The sequence below is a fragment of the Arvicanthis niloticus genome, chromosome 11 (genome assembly GCF_011762505.2).
Source record: "Arvicanthis niloticus isolate mArvNil1 chromosome 11, mArvNil1.pat.X, whole genome shotgun sequence".
In the NCBI taxonomy this organism is placed as follows: Eukaryota; Metazoa; Chordata; class Mammalia; order Rodentia; family Muridae; genus Arvicanthis; species Arvicanthis niloticus.
In genome coordinates, this window is record NC_047668.1 from 75,849,159 (window position 1) to 75,873,008 (window position 23,850).

Sequence of the window (23,850 nt, forward strand, 5' to 3'; positions counted from 1 at the left end):
TCTTCTATACAAAGGCACAGATGTCATAGCCATGGACTGCTGATAGCCCTTTGTTTTCTCATGCTGGACCAGACTTTTAGGTCAGCTTAGGGGCCATGCTAATATCATCAGGCCTTGGTATTAATACCACATGGATATGGCTGCTGAGTGTGTCTGCTTAAAAATTTGGCCTTTTAAATCAACTGCTGTGCTTTTTAAATTAAACATAATACAAGAAGTAATGTTACATTTTAACTAAGAATACAGTTTGTCATCGGATGTAATTCAGTGATATAGCACCTATAATGTCCCATATGTGCCTAGAAAGTCCCATGACTTTCCAGCATCTACCATGTGCTCTTTAGTAAGTATGAAATATTTTCATATGTTTTTTAAATATGATTTTCATGTTAATTGTGAAAACTTGCTGTAGATGTAGAACTTATGTACATGTTATAGGTGAACAATGAAAAAGATGAAATGATATACTAAGACAATGAAGATAGTGAATGATATTAAGTACTAGTACGTATGGCACTCTAAAAGCTTATTGTATTCCACATGCCGACAAATATTTACATGTAAATATCTTGTTTATTTCCCCTCACAGTCTATTAAGTGAGCTGATGCAGTCTTGGATAGATCAGAAAGTTTGTAGTACTCACCCCAATGAGGACAGCTGCTTTTTATTTCTTCACCAAATTTCATTATACTTTTACACAGTCCAACCAATTTGAACTTCTTAATTTCTTAGCAGTTGCTAAGATATCAGAAACTAACAATTCTAGTTTATCTTTAGGATGTGCCTTCTCCCTTTCAATCCTAATTCCTGACTCCTCCCCATTCATCCAACACACAGACCCCTTTGACATCCTTTGATGTTCTGCAACTTTAGACACTATAATTTTCTGTACTAATACACTATGTCTATTGTATCACAAACCATTGCATTATAAAACTAGCAAGCATGATTCCATCTGTTTTTGAAAAGCTTGATGGTCCATAATATTTACTTGATTTTTGCTGGAACATGAATGTGAATCATGGACAATGATAATATTCAAAGTTGAGTATCCTCATGAAGCAAATTCCTTGCTTAGATTTACCTTTCTCTACTTCTATTCAAAATAATGTTACCTTTGTCTTACTGCTATATTTTGCCTCAAGCCATAACTTCAAAATGGGTAGTGTTGACGTATTTAAACCATACATAGGCCCACTGAATATATTTGAGTTCTCTTTTAAAACAATTCTATAATCATTTAATATTATAAAACCAACTTTAATAAAAAAATTAAATACTGATGGCTGATGAGACAGCTCAGCAGAAAAGAGCATTGAATACCTTTGTAGAAGACCCAAATTTGGTTTCTAAAACCCACATGGGTTCCATGACTCATAACTGCCTATAACTCCCAACAATGTCTTTGTCTTTCCTCAGTGATGAGCAGGTTCCCCCAAACAGGCATAAACACATATTTAAAAAATTAAATTAAACAAAAATGGTCAATTAAATATCAGAAATGAAGATATGATAGTGGCCACAGTAGCAGGAGAAAGCACAATGTATTGCAACTTCTGCCTCTTCCTACTCTTGTTTTAGCATAAGTGATGACTGAAGACAAATGTGACTTCAGGCTCTAGGTCCAACAAATGTCATCTTCATTTTTTAATGGTCCTTTCCTGTGTTCATCTGAGACTTCTCTGTGTGAGTTCTAACTGTAGCCCCTATGAATGATGTCTATGTTCACTCAAGCAGACTTAACATCCCTCAGTCTCCAGGCAGTCCTGCAGGCTTCCTCTGTGCGTGGCCACGCCCTTTTGTCTCTGAACATTTCCACTCACAACTTTTACTCAGCACTCCTAGGAATATATCCATTCTTTATGCTCACATTTCTCTTTAGCTGCCCCAAGTTATCTAATGTTTTCTCTGTGCAGTCCCTACCAGTTCCAAACACAAGGGGAGCTGTCTCTCTATATTGAGAGAGCAGCGCATACTCACTATATGAAAAGGCCTATTTCAAATCACATTTTTTTAGTATTTATTATTTTGTTTTGTTTTATTTGTATGGGTTTTTGTGCATGTAAATCTGTACAACACTGCATGTCTGCAGAGGATAGAGGACTGTATCAGGTGTCTTAGAACTGGAGTTACTGTGATTGGGAGTCACTGTGTTAGTGTTGGGAACCAGACCCAAGTCCTCTGTAAAAACAGCCAGTACTCTTAAAAGAAAGAAACTATTTTTTAGTTAAAAACATACCAAAAATTGTCTCATTCTTAAGGAAAAAGTAAATATATGGTATTTTAGAAGCTCTTGTCAGTGCATGTAAATTATGAATATTTCTTTACCATTGTTCTATACTGCTGAATAGTTTCTAACTATCCAGAATAACAGTGATGAATGTAACTCTTTATCCTTGTATACCAACGTATACATATATTTTTGACTTGAATTAAATAGGCCATTATAGGAAATAGAAGTTTTCTTAAATTTGAAACAACAGGAGAACCATGCACCAAACAAATGTTTTCAACTGTTTTGAGATGAGAAAATTAAATTATTTAACATAAAATATTTATTAAAAATTTAAAATATTAGACAGAACAGCATAGCAATTTCAAGAAAACAATAGATTTGCTTAGGTCCTGTAACTGACTTTATACTTTTACATACTCAGTGGGAGAAATCATTTTCAATTCTCTCTGTCTTTCTCTTTTTAAGTTGTTTCTTTGAGACAAGTTTTTCTGTGTAGTTCTGATTGTCATGTAACTCACTCTGTAGATCATGCTAGCCTAGGACTCACAGAGATCTATCTTTCTGCTTCTGGCTGCTGCTTTCTCACCCTTGCATGCTGGGATTAAAGGCATGCACCATCACACTGGGCCACTGTACATATTCTCCTCCTGTCATTCAGAATAATTTTAGTAAAAGTAGTAGAGAAAAAAGTAGTCTTGGTGACAGAGTTGTGGGTGCCACCTCATGCTTCTTATGTTGGAAAGATTGTACTGACCCAGTGACTCCCTCTTCCTGAGAATGCTTTGCTCACTTGTGAGGTATAGATAATAATAACATCTCAGTGTTCTGAAGAGTTTGGAAAAGTCAAATCCCTCCCAAGCTTAGTGAAAATCTGCATGCAAACTTTACTAGTATATGTGGTTGTAGCAATCTCATCTGCAGCTCAAGTGGGTATCATACCATAAAAGGAAAAGGAAAGCACAGCAGGGAGGAAAGTGTCCACTACTAAGGTTATTGATCACAGATATGCATGCTTGCTGGCAACAAAAGAAAAGCATCAGCATTGACAAAAATTCTACCTGGCTTTCTCTTAAATTTAAATTTTAAAGCCACAAAATGAAGTTAGCTTGCCAAGGATTCGTTTGCCTGAACTCATGCCCCATCTGCCAATGTCACCAGTATAGAGTAGATTTAAAAGACAATAGAGACCACATGCTCCTCCATAGCATCTTCCATTCATTGATCTCCATTCTGCATGTCCACCCGAGTTTCCTCAGTCTGTTGGCCAAACACATAAACTCACTCTGTCTTCATGTTATGTCTCAAAGAATCGTGGAAAAACATTATGTCTCAAAGAATCGTGGAAAAACAAAAATTCTTCTATACATAATTTTTCTTCCTCAAAATTTCAGCTAGAAATTAAATGTCAGAATGGAAATCATTTTCTGGTATTTCCATAAAATAATGAAAATATTGACTCTCAAAGTCTGGCTATAGAACATGTTGGGATCAGAACCCCAGCTTTTTTGTATTGTTTATCCTTCACATGTAAATATTAAGTTATGGCAGCTGCAGGTTTCTGACTTTATTATCTGTGAACAGAAGTTGAAAAGTGGGCCCTGCCTCCAAAAAATTAAATGTTTGTGTTATAAAAATTTTAACCTGGTCATAAGTTGATGCCAAGTAGTTATAATTATGGGAGAAAATTGGGTAGATTTTCTCCTGGGATTTCTCAGTGTGCAGATATATCTATCCCTCTCAGTCCTGAGAATCTGTCACCTTTCTAGGATTCCACTAAGACCACTGTTAGTTTTCTCAACTGGCTCTAACTATTCAAAATTTTCTGTACTTTGTAGAAATGGGCTTTTTGCCTTTAGAATACACGCTGTGTAAGCCAGGCTGGATTAACTGAAAGAATCATAGTTTCAGAACAGTGGACTTGCAGTGTGATTCCCTTATTTTTGGGCATTGTTGTCCTGAGTCACAGGAACATAGCAGCATTCACGACTGGTACCTCAACAGGCAGATTCAAGTAAAACAATGCTTATACAAGTTCTTTGTAAACTTGAGTGCATTTCACTGATGCTATTTATGATTATATTATAATGATAAAGTTAGAACTTTCTCCCCCCAGTGAATTCAAGAAACAAAGAGGCCCTGCTCACATAGACAATATTCTCATTTTTAAATTCAGTTGCCTCTGCTTTTAGGAAATCTATATGTTCTGTTGTTATTGTTGTTGTGGTTGGTTGTTTCTGCTTTATCTGGAACAATATTTTGTTAGATGTAGGAGGAAAGTGTCAGATCAGACCACCTAGAAACAGCAAAATAGTCAAGAAAAAGGATTTTCATGGCAGAAGGTCTCTATTCCTAGCAATTCGTGGGTGGTGGATCAAAGTTAAGCCTGAATGAAGTAAGATACATACAAACCAATGGCAAGCACAAATGGGGATTATCGAATTTCTTGGGGTGGTGGATTGCTTGGATGTGTTCTATATGCAATGCATATAGAATAATATAATGCATCCTTCATTCTAAAATAACACCAGGGCCACAAAATAGATGGGTCTTAAAGAGAAAATGTTTCCATAATGTAAACTGTGATATGGGGGCTACGTGAGCGAGGTTATACTTGTATATGACATAGCACTAGGTGTGCCTGGACACCCAGACAGCTCAAGTGAGGATAGTATCCAACTAATTCCCCATAAGGGATTAACACTTTTTTTTAACTTCAAAAGAAAACTAAGAGATTAATCTATACTATCATATATTGATACCTCAAATTGTTTATTCATCCTTAACTTATTTCTCTATCTCTCACTACAGATAAATTCAGCATATGTAAACTAAAACAATGCATGGTTTACTCCAACAAATTACTCTATCCAATAGACAACAGTGTCATTGCACTACATTCTCCTAATGTGCTTTGTGCCCTAATCTCTGTGTTCACTAAAGAGATCAGTAGAAGAGATATCCCTTCATGAATTTACTCCATGTTTCTCAGATAAAGGCAACCAGAAACCTATGAGTGCTATATCAATAAATCTTCCACCATGATTTTTTATTTGGATGACTCCTTGAGGAATCTGAACTGTTCATTATGCATCCATTAAATGACTAATAATCCCTGAGTCCTACTAAGTGAATGTAAGATTTTAAAAGACCTTTGGCCATGATTATCTCTTTAAATATTTATTTTTAAATTGAAAAAAAGAGATCCACCTGCAAAGCTCTGAAAACACCAATTTTTAGGGAAAAATACAAAATTGTGTCAGGATTTCACACTGATACTGATTTATGTCAAAAAATTAGATGAATATATTATGGAGGTAGAATTTGAGTAAAAAATTAAAATTAAATAGAGTCTTGAAATGCAACATTGGCAGAAGCAAGGCATTTATAAGAAGAGTAATGTGTAATGTATACTGCAAACTCTAATGGAATGGCAGGAAAAGACAAGAGTAGAGAAACAAAGGTAACTGTGGAGGACAGAAGGCCAAGGTATAAACGGTATGATGTAATCTCAGTTATCTGCCTGGGAAACAATGCTGGGAAAAACTAGTTTAAAGTTTAGTAGAATATTTTATGTGTGGGTACTTCAAGTTTAGATTGTAGAGGGAGTGAGAAATTGACTAGACCAGGACACAATAAGTGCTTGTAGGATGGCTCAAAAGGTAAAAGCGCTTGCCAGGCAAACTGGATGACCTGAATTTGATCCTCAGAATCTGCATTAGGTAAAAAGTGAAAACCAACCCTATAAAGTTGTTTCCCAAAATCTACACACATCCTGTGGTATATGCACATCTACAAATACATATGCATACACATACACAAACACACACACATTAATAATAACAACAACAATCATGATCTACAACAGAATGGGAAGGTCGAAGTGGCAGCGAAAAGGAGGGTGGGTGGAGGCAGTTACCAGACAGTCAATTATTGGAAGAAAAAAAGAAAAAATGTAAACAAGATATATAAATGAAAGTGAAAATAGAGGAACAATGTCAGAGGAGTTGGGAAAGTTACCTATAGCTGTAGGTAGAGTGTCAGGTTTGAGATACACAATGGAGTTTAGGAATAATATGGGAATTTTTTTGAGGGAGTAGAAGGGAGACTCACAACTTGATTTGTATAAAGCAAGATGTCTTCAAGATCTACTTTTCTAGGCAGATGGACAATTATTTTTTTTTTGGAACCCCTATCCAAGGTAAGTTTAGAGATAAGATTTTTCAGGCATTTTCTTATAGAATAAAACCTAAAGTACTACAGGATTAGACCTTTCAGGCATAGAGTAGACCATGATATCTGAAGTTGAAAGACATCTCTTCAACCAGACTAGTATCCATTTGGCATCTCATGAGCAAAACTTTCTAAAGCTAGCTTCAATGTTTCTCACATGGAACTGTTAAAGACACAGATCTCAGAACAAAATATACACTTGAAATGCTCCTTTGGCTGAAAAAATAAATATGGAGCATAATTTGATGATCTTGGGTATATGAGGCTTGTTATACTCATTGTACAGATTTATGTACTCAAAATCTCAGATTTGTTTGAGAAATATTCTCTATTTTCTATGCTCTTTTTAAAAATAATTTAGTATACTTCATTTTAAACTATTTTGGAAACCATCAAATTGATATTCTGTTTCTAGAAACAAAGTTAATATATGAGTGTTTATCCTCAAAGATTGCAGATGATTTTTTCCAACAGAGAACAACATTCATACAAATACATTCAGATAATTTTTCCCCAAGAATATTTTCCTTGATATACTGGGAAAAGATCTGATCTGAGGGCATTACTTTGTGGTGGATCAAGAAAAGGTTAAAACTAGAGATAAGGATACAGATTTAAGAATAGAGGTTAGTTGTTCCCTGGGGAAAGGATGGAGACTCTGCTTGGAGATCAGGTTCAGAATCTAATGTAGGCAGATTCAGTCAGTTTATCAATGAATCACAAGGAATGATGAAAGCATTACAGTACCCTGCATCTAGAATTAGATTTTTCTTCAATGAAGCCATAGAAAAACAAGTGAGAGTATATGAGTTTAATTCTCCCCCAAATGATAATGTGAAAGCCCATATTTCTGTAGACATAACTATTCACATCTAAAAAGCATGTGTCTTTTTTTTAATGTATGCTCTTTTTAGTTAAAATAAAAGTGAGATGTTTAAGAGGCAAAGTACATATGAATAAACAAGAAAGCTGGGTCAAAAAATTAATTCTACCTTGACACTTACATTCTGCTGCTGTGAGGCTGAGCTGGGATACTTGCTCTAATTGCCTTCTTCTGCTCCCTGTTTTCATAGAGAAAGTAATCACTTTCACCACCTCATTTATTTGGTTTTGGTTGAAGTTCTGCAAAGGATCCTAGCTTTGATCCCTGTTCTCTGAGCCTAGTTCATAATCCTGGACCCTTTATAACACACAAGTATACAAATACTACATTGTAATGTCAAGTATTCTTTCTCACCTCACATTCATATACCAATTCTTCTATCCATCTGTGTCTCCTCCCCTAACACATATCTCTTATTTTGAATATTTTTTTAAATAACCAATAGGTAGAAGACTCATTGTGTCTTATTGTTTTTCCCTCAAACGTCTTCATTTGACATTTCTTTATCTGACATTATTGAGAGTATTTAATAAGAAGTTGAATATTCTTCTCTTCCAACCATGTCTTCTCCCCTGATCTTTTGCTTACGTACCCAAACACCATGTTCACTTCATTTTCACAGTGCCCCTGTACTGCACCCAAAGCCTTGCATCTACATTTATGTCCTTGTAAAAATGTGTCCTGTACCTTCTGACCTCAGCTCTCCCACAATGTCCCACCATAGAAAGGTCACATAAATCTTTTCATTTCTCTCCTTGTCTAAGAAGCATTCAGCCTGAATCTACAAATTGTCTCTTGGCCTTCATAAAATGCTTTGTTTGTTTGTTTTTATCTATTCATATGTCTAAATTAGAAGCTATTTGTTAGGCAAAATTCTTGATTTTTTTTAGGTTCTGTGCAATTTGGTTTCAAATTAGAAAGGTAAAAAGATCCTCTGTCCTCGTCCCTGTTAGTATCATAGAAGACACATTTCACACATGCTGATGTCTATGAATGCAATCAAATTAAATAAATCCCAGGAAGTAGTTGCAAGCCTGAAACTTGTCACTCTACGGGAACAAATTTGACTTGTGTCTGAATTTCCAGTGCAATCAGCATAGAATGAGAAATATACCATGTACCTTGCAAGATGTATACTAAATACATAGAAATGTTCTCTGTAATCCTCAGTGTTTCTAAGGTAGGCATCATCAATTCCACTATACAGAGGAACTATCTTACTGCCAAAGAAGTAACGCAATTTAATAAGTTTACACTCTGGATACCAGTGAGTTACGGAGTCAGAGGTTCTATAACTACAAAGCTTGCCCACAATTTTTCCTTACTCATTCATGCGCAGATACTAGGGACTAGTCACTCACTATTGCTATCTTCAGATGATACTTAGAGGTGCTTAGTGCTTCTGTGTTTATGGGTCTTGATATTAGGATACTATTGAGATTTCTTTTAGAATCTTACCCCACCCCTATATTGGTGCCTGGCTACATGGTACATGTTTGCCACAATATTTGCTGAAAATGTCTGAACTCTCCCTTTTTCTGCATATGGTCCATTTAAAGGACAGGAGTGCAAACATCCAGTCAATATGGTGGGTGGTAGGAAGGGGAAGGCAGCAGGTCCTACTCAACTACATAGGAATAGGAAACTTGGCTTTTAATGGATGTCCATCCAGACCCTGTTCACACAGAGGGTCATTAAGAAGCATATCCTCCTTTGTAAGCACAAGACCTTTACCTGCAAGGACCCATTAGAGCTAATGGTCATTTCCCTTCCATCTCTCCAAGGATCAAAAGGATAAGCTGCATCTTTGATGAGGTGGTAATGTACATGGGGCTGAGCCCACTTAAGTGTTTCCTTTGTTCTCTTTATATGGAAGCCCACCAGGGAACCTCAAAGACCACTCTTTAGCATATGAAAACTTTATAAAGACAATACTAATTGTGGGGGAGCTAAGTGCAGCTTCAGTAAAGTGAGAATTAGACCCAGGGTTATAAATACTTACCCACCCAACTTGGAATGTGTAAGATTCATATCAGATGCTGAATTGCTTTTAATATGATGTTTTCAGCTCTTTGTAGCACAGAAGGAAGATTCCTACTTTTCTTCCACTAGCAGTCAGGCAAAAAAGCTTACTAACTGGGAAACAAGACTCATGGTAGAAGGCAGAAAGGAACAGAAGTGTGCCTTCTTTAGAATTACCTCTCTGCCAATGCTTTACCATCTTTATTTCTCTTGACTATTTCCTTGCATAACTTCAACCTATAGAGTATATAATAACATTTACTGTTTGTCCTTCATACAGGCTTAGGCAAGAATTCTTCATTCAGTCCCACATTGCTATCTAATACTTTGTCTTTAGTCCTGAACAAGAATGAAAGCACCCTGAAGAATTTAGTTAAGTGAATGAGTGTAGAGAGCATATTCTTCCATTGATATTATATTGGTATTAGATACACTAAAGTATAAACCTCAGCCAGTACTCTCCAATGTTCAAGAAAGAGTTTCCAGTTTCCTTTTTCTAATTCCTCTTGATTTCTATTTTGGGCTGTGATTCTTTGACTTAATGATAATGAAAACTTGAAAAATTCTGTTTTCCTTCTTTCCCTTGAATGATTTCTAATTTACAGTGTTGGCTATCAGAAACTCCCACTATAACAATCTTTTGGAAAGTAGAGAGATAAAAGAGAAACTTGAGAATTGGCCTTAGATATTTACAGTCCACATCCAGGGGCCTACTGAACTGCTAACTTTTATATTCTTGTGATGGGATGTAGCCATGTCAAACTTGGTCTGCTATTGCTAGGACATCTGGAAACTGTTTCACTGCTCCCACAGTACTGTGGAGAACGTTCTATGAAGCATTATAAACTTCCAGATAGCTAAATCTATCATGAAAGTGTTCACCCACAAGGATCTTGCTTCTGCTTTTGGGTACTTCTGAGGAAACCTCCTCCATCTACATTATTCTCCTAAATCTACCTGCAGTGTTGATACCCAGCAGGGGTTGGCTTTTAAATTAGAATGTAGTGCCCTCTCTTTGACATTCCTCAATAGCTTCACATCCGGGACTGTGCTTCCGTAATTTCTGCTTGCCCAATTGCAGTATAACAAAGATTTACTTTCCTTATGTAAATGTCGATATGTTCGTTGCATTCTTAGAAGAATCTAAGTTTGAGAAGTCAAGTGCAGGAAGCTAATTTTATGCCTTTGATTTATGACTCATGTCTTTTCTGCATCTGAAACATAACAGCTTGAAACTGAAGTGAGTGAAAAAACAAAGGAGAGAATGGAAATGAGGAAGAAAATAATCAAATAACATTACAAAATTAATATTGTAAAATGAGCACTGTGTTATCCTTAAATATCAAGGGTGATGCCTTACCCAGTGTCATTTAGGAGACAGGAGAAAAGCACATTCAATACTTTCTGCACAAGTTATATCACTGGTACACTGGTACACTGTTGTAATGAAAACAGGGTTTTGTTTTGTTTTGTTTTGTTGTAGAGCAAAAGGGCAGGTTTTCAGTTCTTGAGGTTTTGTGATATTGATACAGCAACATACTTTCATTCTCAATATGTTCACCAACAAAATTCAGAGTGTCAGATTTGGGGCTTTATTTTACTGTCCTTACAATCTAGTATTTTAGCTTATGATTTTTTTTTTTTTTTTTTAAGCACTGGTAGAGGACATAAACTGTCTGTCTTGAAGACTAATGATTTTCTTACTACATTTCAAGAAATGCTGTGAATACCAGTTCTTGCTCTTAATCTCATAAGAACAGCACAGCAGCCTAGATGAGTATTATAAATGCACACATTTTTTTGATACTGGTAAAATTCTACTGAGTGTCATGTTGTTAGGGTGATTAAGGCAAAAGAGACATTTCATGGATATAAAAGTTAGACAAGTAGCTGACAGATGTGTGTCAGCAGAACTTGCAGTCTGGAGCTGAAGATTACAGAATTCTGAGGTCACCCTCCTTATGTTGTGTATTGAACGCACTAATTACATTGTCTAAATATTATCTGGTCACTGTGAGTAATCTGTAGACTGGATAAAACAGGTATTCCAATACTGCTTGCAAAGTTGAAGAAACCTAAACCTAGGAGCCTGTAGACAGCTAAGCTAAGCAAAATGTTCTATTTGAAACTACAGGAGAATCAGAGACACACATTAATAACTTCTTTAAAATTTCTAAAGTAGCACAGAGTTAAAAGTGGTGTTGTTTTTAACTTAGTACAGAAACATGTGAAGAATTACATAAGTTAGACTATAAAAGGATTGAGTCAGCGAAGAAGATACTCAAAGACAAAAAACTACAACTGGTCGAAGTACAAAGAACAAAAGATTATAGGCTGCCTAGCCCCAAATAATCCTTCTTTAACACAAATTCTACACCTAAGACCCAGGCAACACTGAGAAAGAGGTGGCAGAAGAGCCCTCCCCTACCCCCCAAAAACATGGAAAGCTGCTGTGACATTGTGTCTCTTAAAATGACAAGGAAGCTAATTTCAAGATACCTCAATGACTTGGCTGCCTGAAAAAGATGTGAAAAAGTACAGCAGCAATAGACATAACAACATGGAAGGCAGATATCACACAAGGCTCTGCCCATGACAACTACAGACAACTAAAAAAGATGAGAACAAGAGCAAAAGAAATAGTTCGTCCAAGAGATGAGCTCCCCCCCCCCCACCCCCGATTGATCCAGTGCCTTATTTGGCCCTGAAATTATATACATAACAAATAACATTAAAGGAATGAGCAAGTTCTATATGTATGGTTAGGGGATGTGTGTGTGTGTGTGTGTGTGTGTGTGTGTGTGTGTGTGTTTAACAATAGCAACTAAAAAGGGTATGACTTCAAAGGGGAGCAGGAGGATACAGAAGAAAGGATGGAAGGAGGTAACCAAATAGGGGAGATTATGTAAGTATACTTTAATTTCAAAAAAATACAAAAACAAAAATCAAACAAACAAAATTACAGCGCAGAATATAACTTTAATCAGTAAAGCCTTGCAGATTCTAGTAATGAATTAAGAAAAGACAAAGAGCCCCGAGGAAGTTTTATTTTATAATAACGCCCCTCACTTTGTCTATTACATACTTTCACTGTGGTAGGGAATCCCTAAATGTCACGTTTTGTTCCTCAAAGCAACACACAGGATAGATTTTGTTGTTCTGGGTATTAAGAATAGACTTTGTGATAACGTGAGAAACTGCCTCAGATTATTGTTACTAAGTACCTGGGTTGAATGTTGTACAGGTATCTTCATCCCCTTGGCTAAACTCTATTTGTTCAGTGGCACCCTAGTGATGCTAGCAGCATCTCGAAAAATGTCAGCTGCTAATACGTTATTCAAATGTTACAATATTTCATACTTTTAAGAAAGTATAAAGTAGGTCATACATTTAATTTGTTCATTTAATATAAAATAAACACCATGTCTTTTGTTATGCTCATCATACTGTGTGGTCAAAGTTGATGCTGAGATACTTTTGTGGTAATTAAATTGATTTTCCACAGGTGACTTGTATATTGGAGGAGTGGCTAAAGAAACATACAAATCCTTGCCGAAACTGGTCCACGCCAAAGAAGGCTTTCAAGGTTGCCTGGCATCTGTGGACCTGAATGGCAGACTTCCAGATCTCATCTCTGATGCTCTTTTCTGCAATGGGCAAATTGAGAGAGGATGTGAAGGTACTATATCTGTTTTCACATAACGCAATACAACGAAAATATAAATTTAATTAAAACAACCTTCCTTACCAGCCAGCAAAACTTCTGCTAGTCAGCAGCATTTTCACTTAGAGCTTAGAAATTTTTATCCATGTTTTGAATAATTTATTCCATATGTTTTCTGGATTATTTGCAAGAAATACTAAGGTCCAACATAAGCAGGAGCTGTGACTACAGACCTTGTCACTTCTTCTTAGAAGACAGTAATCTGGCTAACTAGCATATGAATCATCTCTATAATGCTATAATTATAGCATCAGATACCCATTTAAAATAGAAAAAAAATTATCCAGTAATTATAATGTATTTTAACCCATTTTGAAAACTTTACTGCCAAGAAAAAGCCTGCCGGCCTGGAAAGAGTAATGGTCGGGGTCAGAGTGGGACTCTGATGATGGCTTTAAAGTCTGAGGGTCCAGTCTCGGGGCTTTCTGGCTCTTTGGCCTGTACTGAAATGCTGATGATAACTTCTAAAAAGTCCTAAAAATTATTTGCTCCTTCTGAGGGTAAGAGACTGCAGGCTTAGGTAATTAACACCTGTAGCCTAACAGCAGAGGATTAGGCAATGTGGCCTTTGTTCTATCTCAGCAAGAACTGCTGGGCTCTAACTTTCACCTTGCTAGTTGGAAATCACAGGAAGAAAAGACACTTAGAGATGTGGTTATAGCATTTATTACTAAGTTTTTAAAACTTTCCTATGAAAGCCATGTAAGGGGAAAAACTGAAAGATCCTACCTGGGAAGAGGGGAAAATTCTACTCTATCTGGGGAAAGGGAAAAAATTCTATCTCTCTATTCTCTCTGCCTCTCATCTCTTTGTCCTCAGTACTTATACATATTTCCAAATACGTGGTCACTTGTTACAAAGTTCATCACAAGTTCACACCAAAAATCAAATCATAAATTGAAATAGAAGTTAACAACAGAGAATGTTCACATGCATATCCATTAGGAGTAATTATCTGGCTAAACATCCATAACCTTCATAGATTCACAGGTTCACTGAAGGTTTAAAACTATAACTAAGTTATTAATGAAGTTTTGTATAGATAAACCCAGGCAACATTTTATCTTCTGTCCTAGCACCTATAATAAATCGTTATTTTCCTTTTTATGACCTTTGATCAATTGTTTTACAACCTCTTGGAATGTGCTCTGAGTAGGAGAAAGTCTGGTTACTATTTAAGAGCAATTAACTGATGACACTTGGGAGACTGGCAGAGTTCTCATTGCAGTTTTGACTATCAGAAAGGAACCTAATAGCAGTCCCACTATAAAAGAGCTTAAAATCATTGATATAATTTTAGGAATTCTTATAGGATCATCATTAAGACTTAAGAAGTCATCTATTTGTCTATATAGCATCACTACAAAACAGTACATCTTCATGGATCTGCAGAGATCTGCTTCAAAGGGTGTGCTATTACTTAGTGATTGTTATATTTGTTTAATAATAATAGGAAAAGCATATTAATAGCAGGAATCCTTCTTAAAATGAAACCCTTACAGCCTTGCTAAATAAGGGCTTACTTGTTGCAGATTATATAATAATCCAAGGCAAGCCATTTCAGGATGATCACCTGCTAATTATTAGCTTGTCCCATTATGATTTCTGACACTTTACACTCACTGGGATGAAAAATAAGGATAGGGCTCAGATACCCAGTCTCAGACCACTATTCAATTTTTATGTATCTGATAGCAAGCATGTTTTGCCAAAAATAGGTTTCTTATATTCTCTAGGAATAATGTACAATGCTTCAGAAATGCTCTCCACTTTTTTACATTTCTTTCATGCTTTCTATTAGATCATGATGTATATGAATCATTTTTTGATTGCTGCTTTCATTTTATGTAATTTTAACTTCAACACCTACAGTTTTTGAGCCAACTCTACCTCCATAACTGTAATTCAGTCAAATTATCAGGAATTATATGGTTCTGTGTGTGTTACTATTTCTCCTTTAATGCTCAACATAGCTTGATCCATTTTAAAATTTTAGATTTATAAGGAATGCTGTATGAGTGAAAAGGAAGAACCAAATGTGAGTTCTCTTCTTAAGGAGATTATGAATCACTTCTTAGCCAAAATAACATCATTATATTTAACAATTACCTAAGTCTATGGAACTTTTAAATTTGAAATTAATTTTCCCCTCTCCAAAGTATCTATTTCTCTCAAAAAGTTAACTTAAATTCAAGTTGTGGAAATAATTAAGGAGAGCAGGAGTATTACTGGAAGTCTGTTTTTCAAAATCATTTTAGTGTCACCACCATATTTATTTATTTATTTACTTATTTAAAAATTTTGACATAACATTTGCAAATCAAAAAAAGGCAATGTGATTTCTCATGTTGTTTAGGAAACACAATTACTAAACAAATAAAGTATTCTTAGGGGGAGAACAATAGAACGTGAGATATATTTCTGTTACTTAGAAATGGTCTAATAAGTGAGACTAGGTCATTTGTTGATGAATATTTTAAGTGAAAGCTACTATAGTTTTTGGATACTACTTTTCAAAAGTAAGCCTTCCTGCAGTTTATATGGCAAGTAATTTCTGAAAGAGCCAGCTCAGCAACCACAAGGCAGAAGAAGTCACAAATATAAAGGACCTCATTCTAACACATTCTGTTAGTGGAGGATGGAAGGGAGGTTAATGGGAGCAAGATTGCTTACCAAATGTTTATAGTAATAACACTTGCTGTTGGTTCCAGCCTAATTTAGTAGGCAATTTGTCTAGGATACTTAATTATTGGTTTCTCTTCAATGGCCTTAAATTAGCTTCTAAATATTTAAACTCATTGTGGTAGCTTATGGAATAGTCTGCACATGTAGAGAGAAAGCTTTAAATATTTTGTCCTTGACAATTCTCATTTCTTCTCATGTTTTCCTTTACTTTAGGAATATCATCACATTCCTGTTTTTCTGATATCATCTTTCCCTGATGATTTCATTCCAAAATTAATTTGACCATTTCTATTCTCAGAATAAGTTCGTAACAAAACTTGTCATAGGTGTAATTCATGAGATTCACATGGTTTTTGAATTAGCAATTAAATTAGACATAGCTAAAGTATTATCGTTTTCAAAGACAGTTCTCTCATGAAATTTAACTCTTCCTCAGAAAAAAGAAACTTAACTTCTGTGTTAACAAAAATAGGGCGCCTTCAGGTCTTGATCCTATTTTTTCTGTTCTTAGGGCAGTCAGAAAGTAAATAACTACTTGATAAAACAAGTTCTCTATAACAGAAGACTCCCTTACACCCGATTCTCATCTGGGGAAGAAATAGCCAATGATGATTGTTTCAAGAAATTTATATTTCTTTAAATGAACACGTACTGCTTTTATTATCTAACACTGTGGGCTATTAATGTGCAGACCACTCAAGTATGTTTGGAACACAACCAATAGCAAGTTAGTAGTTCACGCTTAAGTTGAAATAATTATATATTCAGTTCTCCTGGGAGATTATTATTATGGCCATTGTTACTTATAACACTATTAGTGTTTTAATTATTATTTGGTGACACTAATTTTTATTACATAATTGGGATTTATAGATCTTATATTTGTAAAAGTACACATTAGTTAGGATTACTTTAGTAATTTTCTGTGAACAATGCCTTTACTGAGAAAGTCATAGCACAATATATTTGTATGATACATATTAAATTTTATTTGATAAAATCATGGCTATATATAAAAATTAACTACAGAAAAAATATTTATTCACTGAACTGTGGTCTCATTGGCAATCATCATTGTTTGAAGTCTGTTTTTATTTTTTTTTAGAAAATATGTAATTATTATTACCAGAAATAATAAATTTTTGTCTATACCTTTTAAATGAATTATATGCTTGTGTTCCCTTTTTTTTATAAATACTTTTTCTCGTGTTTTCTGTAATAATTATTCACATGAAAGTTTATTAGACTTAAAGATAGTTAGGAAGGTTTAGGCAATGACAAGAACACTCTAAAATCTATAAATCACATATACCCACTCTTTTAAGAGTGACAATGAGCATGATATCCTAGAATCTTATAAAAAAAAATTCTCTAAAGAGAACTATATTGGTGGTTGTTTTTCCCATCCTTATGTGTGTTTTTTTTTTTAGCCACTTCAAATGTCACATGAATTCTGGTGTTTTGGCATCACAACAAAGCAGAGCTAAGGGCAATTAATACATTACTATCTTAAGTCAAGAGTTGTGAATGACAGTTTTCACAAGTAGAGAGGGAGAAGCCCACAAAGAAGTCTTTTCTCTGTAAGAACTATAATCTGCAGTGTATGTACACATGACACAGCATAGTGCATGTTCCAATAAGCAAGTCACTTAAGGAATCCATCTATGCAGGAGAGTAAGGATCATAAGAGCCCTTTAAGTTGTCCCTCATGTACCATTGGCTAGATTAATCATGACATGTATATACACACATATAGCATAAGCTTCTAAAAATTACAGTGCTTCCTCATTTTTTGGCTTCTCTTAAGGTTTATGGCTGTTGATATTAATTTATTTGCTATACATAGCATTTTTCCCTTTATAGCAGCATGCTTTTTTGAATCTAAACGTTCTGTTTGCCCCATTTCCATATTGCTTACTAACATTAAATATATTTTGCTTTTTTTAATTTTGCTGACAAAGTTGCATTGATGAAAGCTGACTTGCAAGGTAGATAGCCCTGTATGTATAAAACAAGACTGAAACCCCACCATACACAATGGAAACCCTAAAATAACATGTCTTAAGTACTTTTTAGTAACTGTTATTTGGGTTCAGATTTAATTTTCTCCTTCTTGGACATTGTTCAAGAAGCCCCATTTTGTAGCATAACTTGCATAAAGGCTTTCAGTCTTGGACATGTTTGTACAGTTACTGCCTTTAGTGCTCTGATCACACCTTTCTGGTCCTTGTTTTTCAATGTTTAGTTATAATTCTTCAGAGACAGAATAGCATTTCTTTTACATGTGTGTTCAACAGGGGCATGCCACTTACCTTGTTATTCATTTTATGTTACTTGCATGATATCGTCAAAGCATGTGAATTGATACTTGCCAACGTACCTATTCAGAGCACCGAGAAATCATGACCTCAACCATAGTGTATGCGTGGGAGCGACTGGATCTCAGAGGGCATTTTTTCATAAGTTTGTTTGATTATTTTACCAATTTTTATCTTAATTTCATGATCCTACAGTCTCCATTTTTCATGGCATCTCTATTCATTGGTAAGAAGTTAAGGAGATCCATTCATTTTCTAAGACCAAATTGTGACAGACAGTCATTAATGATAGAATGAGATTACCTGCTACCACCATGACTCTACTAGAAACTACCTACTTCCTTTAAATATCTGTTGGCTTAGTTACAATTATGATGTGTTTTTCTTTTATTTGAAGCTTAAGAAGGCCTTCATGCTAAACTTTGCAGATCCTAATCCAGATGTGTGAACTTTCAAAACTAGATTGAACATGTAATTTAAGGTGTTGGCAACTACTATATGTGATCTACCTCATGTAGAGAACAGTCTGGATTTAAAAACAAACAAACAACAAAAACAAGAACCAAAAGAGCCTACATGTCTTTTGAAATGTTTTACAGGGCCCAGCACGACCTGCCAAGAGGACTCATGTTCAAATCAAGGTGTGTGCTTGCAGCAATGGGATGGCTTCAGCTGTGACTGTAGCATGACTTCCTTCAGTGGCCCACTCTGCAATGACCGTAAGTAACTGTCAAGTGTAGATAGATGCTTGTCCTTATGTCCAGATACTGTTTGCTACACAAGCTATGAAAATATGAATTCTTACATTTCCTGTAATTGGATTGTTAAAGATGTGGCCTTTGGTTGTTTTCACACACAAAATAGCCCATTTGACTTTCAGGGCTGTTTTTAAGCTAAATGAGTTTTAATAGGGGTGATTAATATTTAAGTGTTGTAATTCTCTTTTGTTAGTTACTTATAGCTATCTCATTGGAAAGAACATTGTTAATTTCCTATAGGTGGGATTCTTGGCAAAGTTTTGAAACTTCATATTGCTTTGTACTATGTAGTTTTTAAATTTATCAGATCATATCTTGAGGACCCTGTTTTCTGTACATGTTAGAAATTTTGTTTTTCCATCTTTCTACATCTCCTTAAATAAGACCATTCGTCCCCATCCGTTTTAAAAAAACACTATGCTTAATCATGGCTTTTTCAGACCTCCTTCTTGTCTTTTATATACTTGAATTCTCCACTTTAATCTCACAATCCACATGACAGGAGAGGTGGACCTTGCATTCTTTCACAGCCCTCTCTAGGGGTCTGCATCAGACTCTGGACAGTTCAAGGCAGAATTAGCTGGTCGACAGGTGAATTCTGGTTACTGATTTTTCACATCGGTCTTGCTTCATAGGACATCACTGAGCTGATAAAAACATCTTTGACTATATATTTAGGGTGTCCACAATGAAGTATCATATTTGGCAAGTAGTCTACATGCATGCCTACAACACGGATGCCAACGTTCTAGAAAAATGGGGAAAGGATGTGATGGTTGATGATTTGGGCTGTAAAGAACAGGCCAAAGTTGATTTTCCATTTAAAGGTAGCTTAGAGTTTGGGTTCTTTTTGTTTGTTTAATTGTTTTTTGCTTTGTTTTTTTGTTTGTTTCTTTGTTAGAAAATATGTGGATAACAATTTCAAAGGTAGGATCAAATTAAAATAAATCATGTAACCAAATGGTTGCAAACTGTGAATATAGTACAATTTATCAGCTGTCTTTGGTTTTTGCCAAAATGTTGATTATAAAAAGCATAAGCCAAACATATAATATACCACACCTCCCTGAGAGATCATTGGAATTTAATGGTGGCCAAAGAAAGGGCTTATTATATTTCTTCAGTGTATAATCCTGGACAAGTTACCTGGTCTCCAGTACATAACCTTCCTTTCATGCTGTGTAGACAGAGCTGTTTACACATGAAGGTAGGAAGGACACTTGTTGAGAAGAAATAAAGTTTCAGTGGGGGGGTAACAAATGACAATGGGTTTGAGAGTGACAAAGATTCATTATCTGATTATGAAACTGTCAGAGAAAAATTATTGTAGAAAGGATAACAATACTTTAAAAAAAATCCTACACCTATGTGTATATGGTCAGCAAAAAAATTGGACTCATGTGGTTAAAAATAATAAGACATAAAGCTGAAAGGAAGTCAAGTTGGGGGTTCCTCAGAACATTTGGATTGAAGGAGTGAGGGGAAGATATGACCAAATACAATGAAAATGTTAAATAATAAAAAATAATTACTTTAAAAGATCTTTCATGGTACAACCACCATGAATGCAGAAATATTTGACCCCTGATTTTGTAGGATCATCTTCTCTAGTATATAGTAGCTAGAAGCAATAAAAATGCATCGAAATGATCACCCGTTGACATATACCTTATATCTGCAAATCAAATAACTCTGAAGAACAATCTTTTGTGAGTTATACAAATAACCTCATATAAAGTCAGTGCACATTTACATACACAAAAAGCAAAGATGATTTTTAAAGAACTCTCACAAATGCTTGAATAACAACATGTGTTTTACCTGTAGACTAGTGATTGCCTGCATTCGCCCCTGTTCAAAAATGATGTAAAGCTTCTTTCAAGGACAACCAGCAGTCTGAGAATTTGTTATGATTTTATTATTGCAAAATTTCAGTCCTGAATTCAATCTTAACAGATGCACGACTACATGTGTTAGTAGAGAGGGCTTTTGATATGAAAATATTTTTTCATTTTGCTAAAGAACATTCTCTGCCAATCTCTGCTAAACCATTTCCCATGTTTTACAAAATGGTTGCTATTTGGTTGTGTCAGACTGTATATCCAGTATACCCGTGAATATGAAGAATACAATTTTCTGTATGTGTTTGTTAGGCTTTTCCTAAGGACCATCTAAATCTGACCTTATGTATCAGGCTGTCTTCAAATTAGTTTTTGCAGAAACTACTTGAATGCAGCTCTTGAGTGACAGAAGTACGGATGGCCATAAGGCTAGTTGTTATTTTCTTGTAAATGGGTAAATGTCATTCAATAAATATGTTTCCTGATATGCCTCTTTGACAAATCAGCATTGAATTATGTTTGAGAGTTCTCAGAATACATGCATGTTGATAAATCCATTACCTCATACTAGGTTAATGGAAATGCAAAGTGTTCACATGGTTTGAACATTGGTGTTCTCCCGTGATGAGGATTTGTAGATAAACATTACTATTTACAGGTACATCTTATTTTAAAACAACTATAATTTATTCCTATCTCTGACTGATCCAGGAATTCTTTGGCTATAATCCCCCAAAAGGAAAATGAAAATAAATATTTCAATATAAAACAACAAACCATAATATGTGGAGACAAGAACCCCTGCCCCCAGTAGAACTTCTAAGTGTCATATATCTGAGATGGTTTACAGAGTGGATTTGAGTAACTAGACATTTTTATTTATATTAGCCTGGAGACATAATTACCAGTGGGATGATGGGAATACTTTTTAACTTGCAAGTAAGATTTTGGATAAATCATACTAATTAATTGAATTGAAAAGAATCTTTCAAAAACACAGGCATCTTTGTAAAGTGATGCCAGAGGCTATTTTGAAATTTATGTGGGTTTTTATAAACCCCTTCATCCTTGGAGAATTGTCATCCTAGAGATGAACTCATTAAGAAAACAGTTGTAGGCTGCTATGGAGGAGGAGAAACTGTCTCCACTCTTCTTAAAGACAAGATCTAATTCCAGGTGCTTGGGTCATCATTATTTTGGCTTGTTATAGTAATGTTTTCATTGCTGCTCAAATCCCATTCCTCCTTCCTCCAATATGTTTTGTTTCCTCCTTTTATTCTTCCTGGTTTAAATGTTACCAACATCTCCTGATTGATTCTTCCAATCAGAAGTGGTTTCTTTGCCCCTCTGAATTCCTGTAGGAATTTTATTAGCAATTACTCTCGAACATATACTTTATGCTTGTTTTATCTTTCTTAAATAGTATATATTATGCTCCTGGGAACAATGCTATTTTTTTAAAATCTCCTGTAGTTTGGATCATATATCTGAGGTTAGTATGACACACTGTAGGTAACTTGTGATAACAGGAACTTACTAAGATGAGGGCAACAGAGTATTTGAAGCTTTCAAAGAGATTTCTAGTGTGTCTTCAGTAGCCAACAGTATTCTAGTCTCATTAGTCTGGAGTTACTAACCCCCAGGGATTGACTGTAGTCCTCATTTCCACACCTAGAAACTACAGAACACTGTCCATATGATGTGTTTCTGGAATTCACTTCCCCATGGCACCCTCCACCTCACATTTCCAGTTTTCTCACCATTGCATATGCTAATTTCTTCACCTGCTGGATGTTTTCATCCCACCTGAAGTGTATCCCTCTCTGTTTCTTTGCTTGAAGAAATGTTTCATATTTGATTTCTGTTTAAACTGTTTCATGCCACATAAATTTCCTTGTTGTCCTGGACTGGGCATTACCATTTCTTTGTTTGAGGTATGAGGGAAACAGTGTGTTTTACTGCCACACATTATTTTAAGTAGCAGATGTCTGTCAACTTCCTTATAAACTATATTTCTGGTGTTCACTATATCCTAAGTCTGTATTAGGAGTTTCCATTCATTATGAAACATCTATATTCTGCCTATTCATGTGTGCATGCATGCTCTCCATCAAGAAACTCGTGTTATCTTTTGCTGCTTTCAGCTGGTGGCACAGGTTAGAATCTGACCATAATAGCTAATTTAATGTCAAGTTCAAGAAGATGAATATGGCTATGATCACTTAGAAAATAGCAAACATAATAACATTGTCACATTACATTAGTATGGACGTGTAGTGTGCCAAATTACAGTTCAGCTTCAAGCATGTCTTTTCCCACACAGAGGTAATACATCACACTGCTATTTGGTTCTATGGCTTTAGGATGGTATGAGCTTGACTATTAAAAAAAATCTGTTTTCAAAATTCTAAACTTTCCAAAGGAAAAATCTTTTAGAGAGGAATCAGTGCATCCTTTGATTTTGAATTACAAATATTCACCAAAACAAGGCTGAAATATATGTGACTCAGTTTTTTTACCATGCCATTTAGAAATATCATAAGCTTTTTTTCATGTTTCTTTTGGTTGTTTGAAAAGAGAAACCAATATCTACTGTCTAAGCCTCTAGATCTGAACTAATAGAGGTGAATCCTAACACAGAGAGAAATAACTTGGATCTAAGCAGCATGCCTCTTCCATTTAGAACACCATGAATAGTAAGCCGTGAGATGATTTGCTGTTATTTAAGACTGAATAATATTTCTCAATTAGCTATGTCTGCTTTGAACTTCTCATTGTGAATGTGTTGAGTCTCATTAACCTTTAGTCATCCATGCATTTCTAAGTGTTGCTCTTATGCTATTTAAATCAAGTCAACAGCATTATGTACTGACAGCACCTTGGATAACTTAAATAACTATGGAGAACAGAGTCAATCTTGTCTCAAAGTATAATGCATTACAATACTGTTCATGCCTGCTGTGTGTATATATAAGAAAAAAATAAGAACACAGAAAAATCTTAAATTTATAGGTTAAAATATTAACTGCATTTAGCTCTTTGCAGGACACAGGACACAGCAGCTGTGTGTTCTATAACTTTCAGCAAATTATATATATATATATATATATATATATATATATATATATATATACTGATACACACTACACATG

At 35.1% G+C, this 23,850-nt stretch overlaps 1 protein-coding gene across 35 annotated transcripts in view; it reads left to right on the plus strand.

Moving 5' to 3' along the window:
- Nrxn1 (neurexin 1) overlaps nucleotides 1–23,850 on the plus strand; it is a 1,065,384-nt gene that overhangs the window by 512,677 nt on the left and 528,857 nt on the right. For 19 of the 35 annotated variants that reach the window (XM_076942422.1, XM_076942425.1, XM_076942440.1 and 16 more), the window contains 2 exons: nucleotides 12,878–13,051; nucleotides 18,699–18,818. In XM_076942422.1, the coding sequence (XP_076798537.1) occupies nucleotides 12,878–13,051; nucleotides 18,699–18,818 (294 nt within the window). Of the gene's footprint in view, nucleotides 1–12,877; nucleotides 13,052–17,742; nucleotides 17,770–18,698; nucleotides 18,819–23,850 lie in introns of all 35 variants that reach the window. The other 16 variants (XM_076942416.1, XM_076942418.1, XM_076942435.1 and 13 more) reach the window with 1 other exon arrangement.